The 20521-nt window shown below is 44.6% G+C and overlaps 1 protein-coding gene across 1 annotated transcript in view; it reads right to left on the bottom strand.

Moving 5' to 3' along the window:
- Window positions 1–2385: 2385 nt before the first annotated feature.
- hhipl1 (HHIP-like 1) overlaps window positions 2386–20521 on the bottom strand; it is an 85053-nt gene continuing 66917 nt past the window's right edge. Inside the window, exons 7-9 of the mRNA XM_072568039.1 lie at window positions 17727–17808; window positions 10924–11006; window positions 2386–3244 (exon numbers count right to left, since the gene is read on the bottom strand). Coding sequence (XP_072424140.1) covers window positions 2652–3244; window positions 10924–11006; window positions 17727–17808 — 758 coding nt within the window. The 3' untranslated portion in view covers window positions 2386–2651. The remainder of the gene's footprint in view (window positions 3245–10923; window positions 11007–17726; window positions 17809–20521) is intronic.

Here is a 20521-nt window from a genome sequence, read left to right as displayed (position 1 = left end):
CATGCAGCAGCCCTACATATATTGTCTATACAGCAGGACAGACAGCAGCCCTACACATACTGTCTATACAGCAGGACATGCAGCAGCCCTACATATACTGTCTATACAGCAGGACATGCAGCAGCCCTACATATACTGTCTATACAGCAGGACATGCAGCAGCCCTACACATACTGTCTATACAGCAGGACAGACAGCAGCCCTACATATACTGTCTATACAGCAGCCCTACACATACTGTCTATACAGCAGGACAGACAGCAGCCCTACATATACTGTCTATACAGCAGGACAGACAGCAGCCCTACATATACTGTCTATACAGCAGGACAGACAGCAGCCCTACACATACTGTCTATACAGCAGCCCTACACATACTGTCTATACAGCAGGACAGTCAGCAGCCCTACATATACTGTCTATACAGCAGCCCTACACATACTGTCTATACAGCAGGACAGACAGCAGCCCTACACATACTGTCTATACAGCAGGACAGACAGCAGCCCTACATATACTGTCTATACAGCAGGACAGACAGCAGCCCTACACATACTGTCTATACAGCAGCCCTACACATACTGTCTATACAGCAGGACAGTCAGCAGCCCTACATATACTGTCTATACAGCAGGACAGACAGCAGCCCTACATATACTGTCTATACAGCAGGACAGACAGCAGCCCTACATATACTGTCTATACAGCAGGACAGACAGCAGCCCTACATATACTGTCTATACAGCAGGACAGACAGCAGCCCTACATATACTGTCTATACAGCAGGACAGACAGCTGCCCTACATATACTGTCTATACAGCAGGACAGACAGCAGCCCTACACATACTGTCTATACAGCAGGACATGCAGCAGCCCTACATATACTGTCTATACAGCAGCCCTACACATACTGTCTATACAGCAGCCCTACACATACTGTCTATACAGCAGGACAGACAGCAGCCCTACATATACTGTCTATACAGCAGGACAGACAGCAGCCCTACACATACTGTCTATACAGCAGGACAGACAGCAGCCCTACATATACTGTCTATACAGCAGGACAGACAGCAGCCCTACATATACTGTCTATACAGCAGGACAGACAGCAGCCCTACATATACTGTCTATACAGCAGGACAGACAGCAGCCCTACATATACTGTCTATACAGCAGGACAGACAGCAGCCCTACATATACTGTCTATACAGCAGGACAGACAGCAGCCCTACATATACTGTCTATACAGCAGGACATGCAGCAGCCCTACATATACTGTCTATACAGCAGCCCTACATATACTGTCTATACAGCAGGACAGACAGCAGCCCTACATATACTGTCTATACAGCAGGACAGACAGCAGCCCTACATATACTGTCTATACAGCAGCCCTACACATACTGTCTATACAGCAGCCCTACATATACTGTCTATACAGCAGGACAGACAGCAGCCCTACATATACTGTCTATACAGCAGGACAGACAGCAGCCCTACATATACTGTCTATACAGCAGGACAGACAGCAGCCCTACATATACTGTCTATACAGCAGGACAGACAGCTGCCCTACACATTCTGTCTATACAGCAGGACAGACAGCAGCCCTACATATACTGTCTATACAGCAGGACAGACAGCAGCCCTACATATACTGTCTATACAGCAGGACAGACAGCAGCCCTACATATACTGTCTATACAGCAGGACATGCAGCAGCCCTACACCTACTGTCTATACAGCAGGACATGCAGCAGCCCTACACATTCTGTCTATACAGCAGGACAGACGGCAGCCCTACACATTCTGTCTATACAGCAGGACAGACAGCAGCCCTACACATTCTGTCTATACAGCAGCCCTACACATACTGTCTATACAGCAGGACAGACGGCAGCCCTACACATTCTGCCTATACAGCAGGACAGACAGCAGCCCTACATATACTGTCTATACAGCAGGACAGACAGCAGCCCTACATATACTGTCTATACAGCAGGACAGACAGCAGCCCTACATATACTGTCTATACAGCAGGACAGACAGCAGCCCTACATATACTGTCTATACAGCAGGACAGACATTCAGCAAAGTCTACCAGCCAGCTTTGCTATTCTGAAGTTAGTGAGGAGCCTGTTCTCCTGAAACCCCAGATAATAAGCGTGTACCTGTAATTCCCTCACCGTGCTGAGATGGGTAAGCTTGCTAGTGCCAAGAAGCACAATGCTCTGTGACCCCAATGCACCCAGGTTCACGGAGCAGATATGCAGAATGGAATTGTACATCACAACTCTTTTACTCTTTCTATCTTCCTTCGTCCCTAATAACTGTAGTCCGCACTTGACCAGAGTACTGAAGGACAAATGAAAAATACACTGTTTCGCGGTTACCCATGTGTTTAAAATATATTATTTGGAAAATGATACACAGTCTTCAAAAAGAATAATGTTGACGTAAATTATTTATAAGCACTTTGTGCCAATAGTTGCTCATGTTAATGCTGCTACAGTGAGCACTCTTCACTTCCAGGAGATGCCTCCCACACACCCCAGGGAAATGGCAATTGGTTTTGGAAAGATAATTCCTGATTTTGTTTTCTCCGATGAATTACTTTGCAATGTTTGCTGTGCTTCTTTAAGGTTCTTTAAGGTTCTGTGTGCCCGCACATAACACCTGCATCCTCATGATGCGAACAGTTAGTCTCTCCAATTTCTGAGTGGTGACACTGAAGAAGGTTCTTTTCGCTCCCATCACACTCTACATCATCCAGAAGAATAGGCCCACTTCCTCGGCCGAATTCAGCTCTCCGATAGGCTTCGATGGCAAATGGGAATCCAAGTTGGTGACACACAACAGCAGCCGACTGTCTGTTCCACAGATCGTCGCACACCGTCCCCCATACTCCATCAATGTAAATCTCCACCCTGCCACGGTCTGCCCTGTCATGTTCATTCACCAGGCGTACTGCTCCATTTGTCGGAGTACTCTCTGATCTCCTGCTTGCTGGGCCCACATTGCTCTGCTTCCTGCCAGAATGTGCGTGTCTTTCTTCAGGTCTAGGTGCTGACGTAGCGACATACTGATCGGGAGCTGTATCCCACTCTGTTTGCAGCTTTTCTAAGGTCTGCAGGAGTTCCAGGAACCAGTCTGGAGAGCTTCCTTTTCGTGGTAGATTGGTCCTTTGTCTACTTTTGGGTTTGTTCTTTGTAGGTCTCTTCCTGGGACGTGGTGTCCATTCTGGATGTACAAGGAGAAGAAGGAGATTTAAAGAGCACTTTCTCAAGTCTTAGAAACATTTAAAATAATCGGAAAATGATACATTAAAGACTCCATATCCCTAAGTCCAAAGGCACAGTCAATTTACACATCAACCTAAGTTGTGTACTCAAGGCCCGATGTATTGAAAAGAAAGTGAACAAGCTATGGATGTTGTAAATCAGAAATTGTTGGAAACGCTCAGCAGGTTTGACAGCATCCTCAGAACTAATCTAATCTACGTTAGTCATGGGTCTGGGTGGATTACTCTTCGGAGGGTCAGTGTGGACTTGTTGGGCCGAAGGGCCTGTTTCCACACTGTAGGGAATCTAAAAAAAACTTCTGAGGAAAGGTCATTGTTTCCGAGATGTTAACCCTGATTTTTCTCCACACACGCTTCCAGACCTGCTGAGCTTTTCCAGAAATGCCTGATGTATTGAATTGAATTAACTTTATTGTCATGTGTACAATGAAAAGTTTACCATCACTGCTTGACAGCGCCATCTTTTCAAGGGTACCAAGGTACAGACACTTAAGATCAAATACTTAAGAAATTTTTAAAAATCAGAAAAGTAAAGAAATAAATAGGTCATAGGAATAAACTGGAACAATAAAGAAGTAAGAGTGCTATAGGACTTGAATCCACAATCTCTGACCTAAAAATGAAATCATGGTAGCGATGATTTTATTAAAGCATAATGTATAGGAGCAAATGTGGCATTTAATTTTCAATAAAAGTCAGCCACATTGAACCTAAAATGGGTACAACTATGTGGCTACTAAATAGTGAAAAACTAAGAGGCAAAAAGGTTCAGGTACATACATCATAAAAATGCAATGAACAATTATTTTAAAAATCAGTTCAAAAAGGTTAATGGAACACTGGTGCTCATAGCTTGAGGACTACAACAAAAGGGGAACACGCTGCACTTCACTGAGGTTAGAGCACACCTGGATTACTGCGAGTGGTTCCAGGCAATGCACCTTATAAAGGATCGATTTGCCTTGACAAGATTGCAGTGTAGGTTTACTGGAATGGGACCTGGGCTCCAAGACTTACAATAAAAGGAGAGATTACACAAACTAGGATTGTATTTCCTGTAACATGAAGGGTGGGCGGTAAACACCTTCAAGCTGCAAATGAGAACCAAAGAGAACTGTGCTGGCAGACAGTCCGGAACTGGGGCACAATCTCAATCTTTTGGGAGTGAAATTTGGAAACACTTTCAGATACGAAGAATGGGAGACATTTGGAACTCCCCCTCTGTGAATTGTAAGTATTGCTTGATTAATTGTTAATCTGAGGCGAATAGACTTTTGTTAATCAAAGATATAAAGTGATGTGAGGTGAAGGTCTGATGATAATGTAAGTGCAGAGCAGTTATGTTGCAAAGTCAAGCTCCCTCTACATAGTTGACTACTTTAAATGAACAGAGAGGACATTAGCTGGTTGTACCATTGTCACAGTAGAAAGCCAGTGGCATAAACTGAGGAGATGCCAAAATTTAATTCAAGTGTATATATAAGACCATGACAATCGACAGTGGCTGGCTTTTCTGTTTTTTTTAGTCTGCAGTAATGTATCTGCAAATGACAGTCAGTACCTTATAACAGTCAAACCATCAGTCCCTTTGATAATCATAATGGACAGTATATTTGAGTATTGCCTAAAATAAAAGACACATTTGGTTGACGCTTTTCAACTTGCACTCATCAGGACAATTTGCAAGAATACCAATGTGATAGAGAGCAACATCTTAATCAGAGTGGTGCTGGAAAAGCACAGGCAGCATCTGAGGAGGAGGAATATCGACATTTTGGGCTCATTCCAGATGAAAGGCTTTTGCCTGAAATGTCGATTTTCCTGCTGTGCTTTTCCACATCTAGACCCTAATCTCCAGCAGCTGCAGTACCCACTTTCACCGAGCAACATCTTTATATTGTATAAGAAGAGGCGGCTGATTTATTGGCAAGTGGACTCCGATTGGTAGAGGCATTGTTGTAGAGAGTGCACCAGTGAGATAATGACTGACAGTTAACTTCTGGGCTTTGTTTAAATTTGAACAAGGCAGCTTGACTCTGATTTATCAACACGTTGCCAGGAGGAATGACCAGCGAATAGTAGTCACCTATCCTATTGAGCTGAAACAGACAGGGCATGTGTACATTATCCTTCTGTCTGTGAAGAGCAGTCTTTTGTGTTAATATAGCATCCAGTACTCACCAGTACTCCACTCTGCAAGCCGGCCTGACTTAAGCTGACTGGAATCCATTGTTAGCAGAATTGTTTATGCACTCAGGATTATATTTGAAATGTTACGAAGTAGATAAGGTGAAAAAAAAAGTCATATGGGATGCTTTCCTCCATTGGGTGAAGTATTGAATATTAATGCTGGAACTAGATAAAATTTGGAGATGCCGGTGTTGGACTGGGGTGTACAAAGTTAAAAATCACACAGCACCAGGTTATAGTTGTGGGATATAGGTAGTGTTACTTCTGCAGTCATAATTACTTCTGCAAGGTAAATGAACTCACACCAGTGTATAATTGTTTCAGCCAAGAGCTGAGTCAACAAGAATGAAAACTATGTGGAGGAAATATATAATTGTTTTTGTATTAACTAAAATGTGCATACAAGAATGAAACATGCCTGCAAACAATGGTAAATGTTACAGACAAATAGATAAGGTGCTGTGAGGATGTAGGTTAAGCCAGATATGCTTGTACAAGCAGTAGTTATAAGCATCTGTTCCCCACTTTTGCAAAAACACAAAAACAAACCCCAATTAAAAGGTCATAAAGCTCAATATGGTTGGGGAAAGGGAGGAAATGTTACAAGTAAGGGAAACAGATGGTAGTGAAGAAGGATATACCTAACCATGGGCCACAGCAGGATGTGGTGAAATGGCCAAGTAAAACTTGTACTTTGTTATGCACAAGGCTGGATAAGGCAAGAGATAAACAATAGTAATGGGCACCGGGTTTGGAGTAGTGAATCCTATATAAGATATGTACTTGCTAAACTCTGTGTGTGCCTTATTTCAGGCACCACGCTTGCAAGTGTATAATAAACATACTGATTGCTTCAGATCTTGTCTTGGACTGAAATTATTGAAGTGAGTGTGTTCTATTTCCCACAATTGGGGGCGCGTCCGGGGTATTCTTCCATCGCCGAGGGGAGTGGCTGGCCCTGGACACTGGGAAGACGCGTCCCGTTCCCAATTGAGGAGCGGTCTCGTGTCCCGGTTTGGTCCGCTCCCTTGGGCGACTGGTTCGAATCCCACAAGAGAGACATCTGAATCAGACAGTGAACTGTGGTCAATAGAAAATACAGAAAAAGGGGCCAGGCAACTCTGTGCACAGACCAAGGTAAGAAAACTGACTTTTAAGTATTGCCTTGGTGGCCGGGAAAAGGGGTATTTAATCGCTGAGGGACTGGCGAGTGCCCCAAGAAATGGGGGGTAGGCAAAGTAAGTTGAACTGTGACGAAGTAAGGGAAGAAAAAGTCCCTGGTAACATTCCTCCTGAAGGTCCGTTGGGGAGGATGTTGCGGGAATGGACAAGTAACACTTGTACAAGGGAAAAAGATAAAAAGAAAATGATTAAATATTGTTGTTTAGTATGGACCAAAGACCCAATCCTTCGTCCAGCTGTCTTCTGGCCAAAGTACGGTTCGGACGAGGATTGGGTCTGTCAGTATTTAGATTTATATGTGAATAAAAAACAACCTTTTAGTCAAGAAAAGGCAGACTATGCGTCCTGTTGGAAGGGCAGTTTGGGAATAATGGATTCCCCCTCTGCCCCACCCAGTCCCTGGGATCCTTTTGGCTGCTTATGGACAGTGAATGGGCACCACAGGCAACAACGCACATTCGGTGAAAATGGAGGAGGAGGAGAGACAGACAGACAGGGACAGGGAACGGATGACCCACAAGAGGAGGACGAAGGGGCGGTGGACGAAGATGTTGTTGTCCCTGACCCTCAATCCTCAACAAAAGAATGGGAAGATAAAGTAGATATAGAGGAGGCCTCCGGAGTATCTAAACCAAAGCCTAAGGGGGATAAACAAAAACAAAAGAAGGGGAGGAACGTAAAGACTTATCCCCTTCAGGAGGTATCAATGGGGGACAAAGAGATTGGGTTTGTAAGTGCCCCCCTCACCAGTGGGGAGGTCAGAACATTTAAAAAGGAGATGAAGGTCCTGGTTGAGGATCTGGTACGGTTGTCTGAACAAATTGACCAATTCTTGGGGCCCAGTCTGGATGCATGGACTGAGTTCTGTCTATTTTGAATATACTATTTACTGGGGAAGAAAGGGGACTTATACGAGGAGCAGCCATTAAAATATGGGACAGGGAACATCCCATTGGAGATGGGCAATGCTGAACAGAGAGAGATGAAGTTTTCCCTCAGAGACCCCCAGTGGGAAAATCAAAACCCAGAGCATAGAGAAGAGATGAGGGAATTGAAAGACCTGATTCGAAAAGGTATAAGAGAGGCAGTTCCAAAGTTGCACAATTTGACTAAAGCGTTTGAAGTTTACAGGAGAAAGATGAGACTCCCTCAGCTTTCTTGCAACGATTAAGAGACTCAATGCAGAAATACTCTGGAATGAACCCTGAGGACCCAGTGGCACAGGGTATTTTGAAAGTACATTTTGTGACAAAGGCATGGCCAGACATACAGAGAAAGATACAGAAGATAGAAAGGTGGAGTGAAAAACCATTAGATGAATTGTTAAGAGAGGCATAGAAAGTGTTTGTAAAGAGAGAGGATGAGAGACAAAAACAGAAGGCAAAAATGATGGTAGCTACGGTTGATGAGGTAGTTAAGAAAAGAATGGAACCGATAGTGAGCAATCGGAGCGGTGGGTGGCAGCAGGTCGGACAGAGAGGGAGAGGGAGAGGGAGAGAACAAGGGGGAGCCTTTTATACAGAGTTTGGGCGACAGGGGCAGAGATGGAAGTCTCCACAGGCAGGATGCTATTATTGCGGAAAGAGAGGGCATTTTAAGTGGGAGTGTCCTGCTCAACAAAGGGAAGAAAGGGCAATACCGCTTATGAATTTTGATGAAGAATAGGGGTGTCAGGGGTTCCTGCCCTCGGGGACCCACCAGGAACCCTTGCTAAACTTGAAGGTGGGACCCTGTAGGAAAGAGGTAGTCTTCCTCGTAGATATGGGGACAGCAGGATCATCGCTGTGGAGTGTAAGATTGTAACACACAGAATTTATAGCAAAAGTTTACTGTGTGATGTAACTGAAATTATATATTGAAAAAGACCTGGATTGTTTGTTAAGTTTCTCATCTTTTAGAATGACCATGTTTGTTACAGTTCTTTCATATGCAAATCCCTCGAACCTTTTTAAAAAGTTACACTCTTATGTAACCTTTAACAATAGGTGTCATGTCGTCTCAGATAATGCATTGAAGGTGTGAGGTGTCCTGTGTAAATCTGTCTGTGCCACAATGTTCAGACTAATTCTATTTCTAAAAAAAGGGATTTACAGAATCTTACATGGATCCATGCAGTTTTTGAGCAAACTAAAATACAGTTCTGCAAGTACAAATTCACCTCACAAGCGTGTGTGTGTGTGTGTGTGCGCGCGCTGGGGTGGCAGGTGGTATGAGGGTCTGTGAGAGGGTGCGTATGCGGGGTGTGAGTGTGGGTGTGTATGTATGAGCGTATGAAAGAGACCTTGTGTATGAGAGAGGGTCTGCGTGAGTGTGTGCGCGTGTCTGTCTGTGTCTGTGTTTATAGTGTAGTGTGGTCACCTGTAGTGTGACATGAACCCAAAGTCCCAGTTGAGGCCATTCCCATGGGTACTGAACTTAAGTATCATCCTCTGCTTGGCCACATTGTGTTGTTGCCTGTCCCAAAGTCCGCCTTGAAGGATGGTCACCGGTAGGTCCAAGATCGAATTTCCTGGACCGCTGAAGTGTTCTCCGACTGGAGGGGGGGAAAACACTCCTGTCTGTTGATTGTTGTGTGGTGCCCATTCACTGTCCATAAGTGGCCAAGCAGAGGCTGATAGCCAAATGTGGGACCCATGGAGATGGTCTCACCTGGGACCTTGGGTTCATGTCACACTGCAGGTGACCCCAATGCACTAGACACACACACAAAGTGTGAGTTGATTGTGTGGCCAGTTTATTCAGCCAGTGCAGATAATGATAGGTTGAATGGTTTCCTTTTGTGGTGTAACTTTTCTATGGTTCTATGCTGTCCAATCACAGAATGATTTGGAGATGCCAGTGTTGGACTGGGGTGTACAAAGTTAAAAATCACACAATACCAGGTTATAGTCCAACAGGATTAATTGGAAACACACTAGCTTTCGGAGTGATAATCACCTGATGAAGGAGCGTCACTCCGAAAGCTAGTGTGCTTCCAATTAAACCTGTTGGACTATAACCTGGTGTTGTGTGATTTTTAACCAATCACAGAATCACATCTAAGTTGGACATTGTGTTTAGGGTTTTGCAAGTTTCGGCTTAAGGGAAGGCAATAGCCTAGTGGTATTATCAATAGCCTGTTGATCCAGACACTCAGCTAATGTTCTGGAGACCTGGAACCTGGGTTTGAATCCCACCTTGCAGATAGTGGAATTGATTTCAATAATAATGTGGAGTTAAGAATCTAATGATGACTGTAAACCCATTATCAATTGTCAGGAAAAATCCACCTGGTTCACTAACATCCTTTAGAGAGGGAAATCTGCCATCCTTACCTGGTCTGGCCTAAATGTGACTCTAGACCCACAGCAATGTGTGGAGGTGCCACTGTTGGACTGGGGTATAAAAAGCTTATAGTCCAACGAGTTTATTTAAAATCACAAGCTTTTGGAGCGCTGCCCCTTCATCAGGTGAAGTGGAATGGGACTTCCTCTGGTGCCATGTAAGTTTGGATTTTGTCCACAGCAATGTGGTTAACTCTTAACTATTCTCTGGGCAATTAGAGATGGGCAATAAATGCTGTCCTAGCCAGCGATACCCTCATCTTGTGGATGAATTTAAAAAAAGACGTGCTTTGGCATTGTCAGTTAGTTTGGAGATTGTGAGATGCTGGAGAGTCAGCGTGGATAAAGACTGGTGCTGGAAAAGCACAGCAGGTCAGGCAGCATCCGAGGAGCAGGAGAGTGAATACCTACTGAAGGGATATACTGTTTGATACGGTCCACCAACCTTTGAGACATGTGACATACCTGGCATTATACTGGCACTGAAATTCATATGCCACATTTGTCATTTGTTTGAGAGGGAGGGTGTCCTTTTGGCTTGGTGGGTGTATCCTGTAACTGGCAGACATCATTTATCCTGCTACTGCCCAGTAGCTTCACATGTTCAAACTGAGGGAGACCATACCTTTCCCGGGTCATCCAAGATAGACCAGGGAATTTAAAACCCCAAATCTGGCAGCTTTACTACCTGAATGTACCTGACATGCAGCATGGAATGATCGGATGAGGCTGGCCACTATTTCAGATAATGGCTTGTATGATCTGTCCATACCTTAGAAAGATGTTGTTTCTGTTCGTTTTGGTATTCTTGTGAATTATCCTGATGAGTGCCCAACAAAAAGCTTTCACAAGTTGTGACCTTTTATCTTGCAATACATAATTGATAAGTGACAGGGAGTGTCAGAAGGAGGGAAAACACTTACTTGGTTTAGGCACAAAACTGATGAGGCGGCTTTTCACTTTAACCGGTAAAGGATTATACCGACACGCTCCTGGTGGTGCCCTCCTGGTTGTTTTGGGGGGGGTCGGGGTAGGGGGAGAGGCAGAATGAGAATTAGGATTTGATGGTTTCAATCTTCAAGAAAACACCTTAAGTTTCCTTTCACTTTCCTTCTGCTCTGCTGCTGGGCTCAAACCTGGAACAAAACACTGATAAACTACAAGCACATGGCCTGCCACTTTCACCACTGCGCCCTGCCCCCTGGACAAGCCTCTGTCTCTGGCTTGCTGCAGTGAAGCTCAGTGTAAGCTGGAAGAACAGCTCCTTGCTTTCCACTTTGGGACCCTGCAGCCCTCCAGACTCCACAGCGTGTTTAACAATTCTCGAGTCTGAACACTGCCCTTTCATGTCTTTTACCCAGCCCCACATCCCAGGCCCTTGTCATAGAATGAGCCAATCCATTTTCAGCCTCCATTGTCATCTATCCAGCTTCTCCTTTTCTCTGGCTTATGATCAACAATGTTTTTGCCTGCTTCCCCCTTTTCCTCTCACTTTCTCGCCCTCTCTTTCTGGGCCCTGTCTCGAGGTATATGCTCATCCTTCCCCCCATCCCTGTAAGCAAGATCACTACCACCTTTTCATAGCTGCTTCAACTTCTGACAGAGACCCACTGGGCTCGAAACGTTAATTCTGTTCTTCTCTCTCCACAGATGCAGCCAGACTTGCTGGGTTTCTCCAGCAATTTCTGCTTTTGAAGCAAATGGACTGCCTGACATATATATGCACCAATATTTTCAACACAATGTTATCGCAGAATTGAGACTACCCTTTACGTACTCAATCTGTGGATGTCTCCTCTGACAGAGCGAGCAAACAAGTCAAAGGGTTGGTGCTGTCGATGAAAATGCTCAAAGATTCATGCTCTTCTCTGTCAGCTGGTGTGAAGCGTGAAGATAGTAAATTCTGATTTTTTGGGGGTTAATAGACAAATCAGCCAGAACTCCCACACTGTGGGCAGAATCTCCAAGTGTCAGAGATGGTGAGGTAGGAGGTGACAGAGATATTTAGTGAGGCGGGATACTACTGTAGCCAGTCTCTGCTACCTTCCCATCCCCAATGGAATTAAGGTCTGGGTGGGCACGTCAACGTTTGACCCTCCTGCCACCAAATTAAATACCACTCTACAGGCCTCAGCACACAACCACTGGCATTGTACCATCCATGCATGTGGTTAATGGCTCCCTTACTCAGTGTCTGCAAGGAACCACGAACATGGGCAACAAGATCGGCTCCTGAGAGATACCCCCTTCCCCGTGCGTTTGATGCATCTGACCCCCATCTCACTGTAACCACCATCGCTGGAAACCATTCCCTCCCCCCGCCCCCAACAACAACATCCCTTACCCCCAGGAAACTTGCTAATAGATACTGTGGCTCCATATGGACTCTCTCAATGGTAGCTGCAGCATTTGAGTGGAGACTGCCGATATTGGAGGCGTCCTGGCTTCAAGAGGCTGGAAGCCTTATCAGGTGGGGGGGGGGGGGGGGGGGGCGCTCTGAGCCCAAGGTCCTGATTCCAAATGAAGGCCCTCCAATGTCCTTTGAACTACCTGATGGAGGATGCAGGGCTCCTTCCTTACAAGATGCAGCAGAGCCCAGTCAAGTCAGTGAGTCAAAGCCAAAAACAGACATTGCTGGGAATGTTCAGGAGGGTTCTGAGGAAGGGTCACTGAACTCAAAACATTAACTCTGATGCTGCCAGACCTGCTGAGCTTTTCCTGCAACTTCGGTTTTTGTTTCTGATTTATGGCACCCGCGGTTCTTTCGGTCTTTAGCCACCAGAAGAGGATTTTACATCTTACTGCTGCCCCGTCGCACCCCCCCCCGGTGGTACACGTGGATGTTCCAGAGAATTTAAAACAAAAATTAATTCAGGGGATGTGGGTGGTGAGCTGCTTTCCTGAATCAATGCCCTTAGGGAGGGAATTCCAGGATTCTGACCCAGCGACACTGAAGGAACGGTGATATATTTCCAAATTGGGATGGTGAGTAGCTTGGAGGGGCACTTGCTGGGGTGATGTTCCCATGTCTCTGCTGCCCTTGTCCTTCCAGATGGGAGTGGTCGTGGGTTTGGAAGGTGCTGTTCAGCAGCATAGGTGAGTCGCTCCCTGATTCTGGGTGCAGCATGTACTGTGACTGTGTACTGTGACTGTGTCCTGTGATTGTGTACTGTGTACTGTGACTGTACACTGTGACTGTGACTGTGTACTGTGTGTACTGTGTCGGCACGGTGGCACAGTGGTTAGCACTGCTGCCTCACAGCACCAGAGACCTGGGTTCAATTCCCTCCTCAGGCGACTGACTGTGTGGAGTTTGCACGTTCTCCCCGTGTCTGCGTGGGTTTCCTCCGGGTGCTCCGGTTCCCTCCCACAGTCCAAAGATGTGCAGGTCAGGTGAATTGGCCATGCTAAATTGCCCGTAGTGTTAGGTAAGGAGTAAATGTAGGGGAATGGGTGGGTTGCGCTTCGGCGGGGCGGTGTGGACTTGTTGGGCTGAAGGGCCTGTTTCCACACTGTAAGTAATCTAATCTAATCTAATCTATTGTGACTGTGTACTGTGTACTGTGTACTGTGACTGCGTACTGTGAACTCTGTATTTGACTGTGTACTGTGACTGTGTACTGTGATTGTGTACTGTGACTGTGTGCTGTGATTGTATACTGTGTACTGTGACTGTACACTGTGACTGTGACTGTGTACTGTGTGTACTGTGTACTGTGACTGCGTACTGTGAACTCTGTATTTGACTGTGTACTGTGACTGTGTACTGTGATTGTGTACTGTGTACTGTGACTATGTACTGTGATTGTGTACTGTGTATTGTGACTGTGACTGTGTACTGTGTACTGTGACTGTGTATTGTGACTGTGTACTGTGTGTACTGTGTACTGTGACTATACATTGTCACTGTGTACTGTGAACTCTACTTGACTGTGACTGTGTACTGTGTGTACTGTGTACTGTGACTGTGTATTGTGACTGTGTACTGTGACCATGACTGTGTACTGTGACTGTGTACTGTGCACTTCATGCACTATGTAGTGTGACTGTGTTCTGCATACTGTGACTGTGGATGTGTACTGTGAACTGTGTACTGTGAACTGTGTACTGTTATTGTGTACTGTGACCTGTGACCATGTACTGTGACTGTGTACTGTGCACTTTGTGCACTATATAGTGTGACTGTGTTCTGTGACTGTGACTGTATACTGTGTACTGTGACTGTGTACTGTGACCTGTGTACTGTGACTGTGTACTGCATACTGTGTACTGTATACTGTGACTGTGTGCTGTGTATTGTGTAATGTGACTGCGTACAGTGACTATGTATTCTGGCTGTGAACTGTGTACTGTGTACTGTGACAGGGTACTTTGTACAATGACTGTGTACTGTGTACTGTGACTGTATACTGTGTACTGTGACTGTGTAATGTGACTGTGTACTGTGACTGTGCACTGTGTACTGTGACTGAGTAATGTGTACTGTGACTGTGTGCTGTATATTGTGTACATTGACTGTGTACTGTGACTGTGTACTGTGACCATGTACTGTGTACTGTGACTGTGTCCTGTGTACTGTGAACTGTGTAGTGTGACGCGTACTGTGACTGCATACTGTGTACTGCGTATTATGACAGTGTACTGTGATGGTGTACTGAGTACTGTCACTGTGACTGTTTACTGTGACTCTGTAGTGTGTACTGTGTACTGTAATTATGTACTATGTACTGTGATGGTGTACTTTGACAGTGCACTGTGTAGTGTGACTGTGACTGTGTCTTGTGACTCTGTACTGTGTACTGTGACTGTGTACTGTGACGGTGTGCTGTATACTGTGACTGTATACTGTGTACTGTGACTGCGTATTGTGACTGTGACTTAGTACTGTACACTATGATGTGTACTGTGACTGTGACTGTGTACTGTGTGTACTGTGTACTGTTACTGTGTACTGTGACTGTACACTGTGACTGTGTACTGTTTACTGTGACTGTGTACTGTAACTGTGTACTGTGTAATGTGTAATGTGACTGTGTACTGTGACTATGTACTCTGGTTGTGTACTGTGTACTGTGACTGTTTACTGTGACTATGTACTCTGGCTGTGAACTGTGTGCTCTGTACTGTGTACTGTGACTGGGTACTTTGTACAATGATGTGTACTGTGACTGTGTACTGAGTAATGTGACAGTGTACTGTGACTGTGCGCTGTGTACTGTGACTGAGTAATGTGACTGTGCTGTGTACTGTGTACATTGACTGTCTACTGTGACTGTGTACTGTGTAGTGTGACTGCATATTGTGTACTGTGACTGCATACTGTGTACTGCGTATTATGACGGTGTACTGTGATGGTGTACTGTGTACTGTCACTGTGACTGTGTACTGTGACTCTGTAGTGTGTACTGTGTACTGTAATTATGTACTAGGTACTGTGATGGTGTACTTTGACAGTGCACTGTGTAGTGTGACTGTGACTGTGTCCTGTGACTGTGTACTGTGTACTGTGACGGTGTGCTGTATACTGTGACTGTGCACTGTGACTGCGACTGCGTATTGTGACTGTGACTGCATACTGTGTACTATGATATGTACTGTGACTGTGTACTGTGTGTACTGTGTACTGTGACTGTGTACTGTGTGTACTGTGTACTGTGTACTGTGACTGTACACTGTGACTGTGTACTGTGAACTCTGTACTGTGACTGTGACTGTGTACTGTGCACTTTGTGCACTATGTAGTGTGACTGTGTTCTGTGACTGTGACTATATACTGTCTACTGTGTACTGCTTACTGTAACTGTGTACTGTGACTGAGTACTGTGTACTGTGACTGTGTGCTGTGACTGTGACCTGTGGACTGTGACTGTGTCCTGTGTACTGTGACAGTGTACTGTGATGGTGTACTGTGTACTGTCACTGTGACTGTGTACTGTGGTTCTGTAGTGTGTACTGTGTATTGTAACTGTGTACTATGTACTGTGATGGTGTACTTTGACAGTGCACTGTGTAGTGTGACTGTGACTGTGTCCTGTGACTCTGTATTGTGTACTGTGACTGTGTACTGTGACGGTGTACTGTATACTGTGACTGTGTACTGTGACTATGACTGCGTATTGTGACTGTGACTGTGACTGTGTACTGTTACCGTGTACTGTTACCGTGTACTGTGTACTGTGACTGTGTACCGTGACTGTTTGCACACAGGCACTGAAACTTTGAGAGGGTTCAAACTTAAGGTGTTGATGGACTGCCAATCAAGCGGGCTGCTTTCTCCTGGATGACGTTGAGCTGCTTGAGTGTTGGAGCGGCCCCCATCCAGGCCCCCATCACACTCCTGACTTGTGCCTGGTCGATGATGGACAGGTTTTGGGGAGACAGGAGGTGAGTTACACACTGCAATATTCCCAGCCTCAGACCTGCTCTTGTCACCACAGTATTGATATGGCTGGTCCAGTTCAGTTTCTGATCAATAACAACCTTCAGGAGTCACAGATGTATGTGTAAAGCTCCATACAGAAAGCCATACACATGTGGCAGGTTCACATATTAAAATCATACATATCCTAATGATTTAAAACTAATGGAAAATCACTTGTGCAAGAGTACAGTGTATACTCATCATGATAGATCATTCATGGGAACATATAATACTAGCCTTGTTTTCTTCATGCCCTGAAATCTCTACACTTGTTTTCAGTTAATATCTAAAATGCAGTTCCTATCAAGATGCTTTCATATATTACGAGGAACAAGATTGAGTGCAGTTCTTGTCCCTCTGACTGAGAACAGCGAAGGGTGAGTGGTGACTCGCACTAAAATTGTAAATTCTTAAATACTTGCTGTGAGTTAAATTTGATGTACATTTGTTTGGGGTGACTTTGCTACACGGTTAATTCCAGCAAATCTGAAAGGAAAAGTTCACAACTCTCAGACCAGGATCAGAACAGAGGTTTGAACATATTGGGTTGGGAAGTCATGTTGAGGTTGTACAGGACATTGGTGAGGCCTCTTCTGGAATATTGTGTCTGGTTCTGGTTGCCTTGTTATGGGAAGGATAGTATTAAGCTGGAGAGAGTCCAGAAGAGATTTCCCAGGATGTTGTCGGGTACGGCACTTTAGATTTGGAATGAAAGGCTGGACAGACAGGGCATTTTTCACTGGAGTGTAGGATGTTGAAAGGTGGCCTTATTAAAGTTTATAAAACCGTGAGGGATATAGATAGGGTTAATGGGGGTTGTCTTTTCCCTAGGACCGGGAATTTCAAAACTAGTGGGGGCATATTTTTAAGGTGAGAGAAGAGAGATTTGAAAAAGACATGAGAGGCACATTTTTTCACACAGAGGGTGGTTTGCATGTAGATTGAATTTCCAGAGGAAGTGCTGGATGTGGGTACGGTTATGATGTTTTAAAGATCCTTACATAAGTGCATGAACAGGAAAGGTTTGGAGGGATATGGGCCTGGAGCTGGCAGATGGGACTGGTTTAGTTTGCAATTATGTTCGGCATGGACTGGCTGGACCCAAAGGATCTGTTTGTGTGCTGTATGACTCTGTGACTCCATATAATTCTCCTGAAAATACCTACAGAGCAAGCATATTAAATATACAACATCCTGGGTGTGCAGATTATGAGTTTGGTTCATTTACACACAAGACACACCACAATCATTGAGGTATCCCACTTGGATCGATTTTTATCATATGCAGATGTTCCTTTGCCTTACCGTGAAGGATCAACTATTTTGTAAACCACTCCAGTAGCAGATGTGGATGTAGGAATCCGTGTAGACAGGAAATATAATTCTCCTGGAAAGAAAAATGATTTGCAAGAGACAGCAGAGGATGCATTCTGATTTCACTACTGTCTACAGATTCAGCTGTAATTGTTCATCTTGAGAATGTCATAGTGGCTTTCAATTTCACTTTTATTCCTATCGTGTTTCAGCAGAGCCCAAGCTGTATTATATTAAATAAACCACTTATCCAAGAGTAGCCATCACTGTTAGCTGCTCGTTGGATGCTGCCTGAACTGCTGTGCTCTTCCAGCACCACTAATCCAGTATTTGGTTTTCAGCATCTGCAGTCATTGTTTTTACCTTGTTTTTACATCACTGTTAGAACAGCCAATATGGGCATGAGGATCACCAAAGTGGAAGCCAGCTAAACAATTTGGTTTCAGGACATGAAGAGAATTCCCTGCTCTTCCTCAGATAAATGTGATTGAACAGCTCAGACCTCAGTTTAACATTTCATTTTAAAGATGGCGTATCCCGGACTTGCAGAGTTCCCTCCCACAATCCCCTTGAAATGGGTGATATGACATTCAGGAATAAGATGGGAAGGTACACTTCCACACTCTGCTGTGTCAAATCATATTTTCAAACTGGACCCAGTGATGTCTTTATTGAGTAAGGATGGCTTGGAAAATGGATAAACGGGAATTTTATGAGACATAGGAATAGCAGTAGGCCATTCAGCCTATTGAGCCTGTCCCACCATTCAATGAGACCATGGGTGACAATCCCTCAGCTCCACTCTCCTGCCTTTTCCCCAAAAACCTTCGATTCCTCTTTACGGATCAAAAACCTGTCTCTCTCAGCCTTGAATATACTGAATGACCCAGCCTCGACAGCCTTCCGTGGTAAAGAATTCCACAGATTCACCATCCTCTGAGAGCAGAAATTCCTCTTCATCTCTGTCTGAGATGCACAATTCCTCATTCTGAGAGGATGCCCTCTGGTTCTAGACTCTCCCACAAAGGGAAACATCCTTTCTGCATCTATCCTGTCAAGTCCCCACAGCATTTTGTATTTTTCGGTAAGATCGCCCCTCATTCCTCTATATTCCAACAGACACAAGCCCAACCTACTCAACATCTCCTCATAAACCAGGTCTACCAACCCGATATCAGCCAAGTGCACCTTCTCTGGACTGCCTCCAACTCCAGTATAGCCTTTGCTTCGATAAAGGTCCCAAAACCGTTCACAACATTCCAGTTGTGGTCTGAATAGTGTCTTACATAGTTTTGGTGAAACGTCCCTTTTGTTTTTACTTATTCCCTTTGGAATAGAGATCAATATCCCATTAGCTTTCCCTGCTTGGATATGAGCTTTTTATGATTCATGATCAAAGATTCCCAAATCCCTCAGCTCCCTAGCTTCCTGCAGCCTTTCACCATGTAAATAATATTGAGCTCCTCTATTCTTCCTGCCAAAGTGGATAGCCTCATATTTCCAGATATCATGTAGCATTTGTCATGATTTTGCCTACTCACTTAGTCTGTCCATATCTCTCTTTTATGTATAGATCATAGAGTCATAGAGTCATACAGCATGGAAACAGACCATTTGGTCCAGCCGAACATAATCGCAAACTAAACTAGTCCCACTTGGCACATATCCCTCCAACCCTTTCCTATTCATGGGCTTATGCAAATATCTTTTAAATGTATTGTGCCCACATCCACCACTACCTCAGAAAGTTTATTCCAAACGCGAACCACCCACAGTGTGAAAACATTTGCCTCTCATGTCTTTTTAAAATCTTTTTCCTCACACCTTAAAACTGTGCCTCTTGGTCTTGAGACCCCCAATCCTAGGGAAAAAAATAACTACCATTAACTTTATCTATACCTCTCATTATTTTATAAACTTCTACCAGATCACCTCTCAACCTCCTACGCTCCAGTGAAAAAAGTCCTAGCCTTTCCAGCCTTTTGCTATAACCCACGCCCTCCATTCCCAGCAACATCCTGGTGAATTTCTTCTGAACCCTCTCCAGCTTAACAATATCCTTCCTACAACAGGGCGACCAGAATTGTACACAGTATTCCAGCAGAGGCCTCACCACTGTTCTGTACAACCTCAACATGGCGTCCCAACTCCTATACTCAATGCCTGAACAATGAAGACAAGTATGCTAAATATCTTTTTAACCATCCTGACTGTATGTGAAACAAACTTCAACGAGTTATCTATCAGACCTCTAAGCCCTTCTCTTCTACAACACTGCCTAAAGATCTACCATTAATTGTTATAAGCCCTGCCCTTGTTTGATTGAGTGGTGTAACAGTCTCAAGGGGCAGAATGGTCTCATCCTGTCCCATTCTTACATAAGCTGGTGTCAGTTTTAGCATCTTCCTGATGAGAGGACAGCACTGCCTCAGTACTGCAGAGAAATACTGGATTAGTGGTGCTGGAAGAGCACAGCAGTTCAGGCAGCATTGGATGCTGCCTGAACTGCTGTGCTCTTCCAGCACCACTAATCCAGTATTTGGTTTTCAGCACCTGCAGTCATTGTTTTTACACTGCAGAGAAATGTCAGTCTCAAACGTAACCTCTGGATGAACAGGCAAGAGCAAATGACTGAGCCCTAGCTGACATAATCTGCATTAGTTATTTAAAGACTCTAGAATGATGATAAGATTGACATCAACAAAAAGATTAAGTTAAAATAGGATTGAATGTCCTCAGTGTTGATTTCAATAGTTATTTAATTACAAAGTGGGAATCTCTGATAA

Source organism: Chiloscyllium punctatum, chromosome 4 (genome assembly GCF_047496795.1).
Source record: "Chiloscyllium punctatum isolate Juve2018m chromosome 4, sChiPun1.3, whole genome shotgun sequence".
In the NCBI taxonomy this organism is placed as follows: Eukaryota; Metazoa; Chordata; class Chondrichthyes; order Orectolobiformes; family Hemiscylliidae; genus Chiloscyllium; species Chiloscyllium punctatum.
This window is presented reverse-complemented; position numbering and strand designations above follow the sequence as displayed.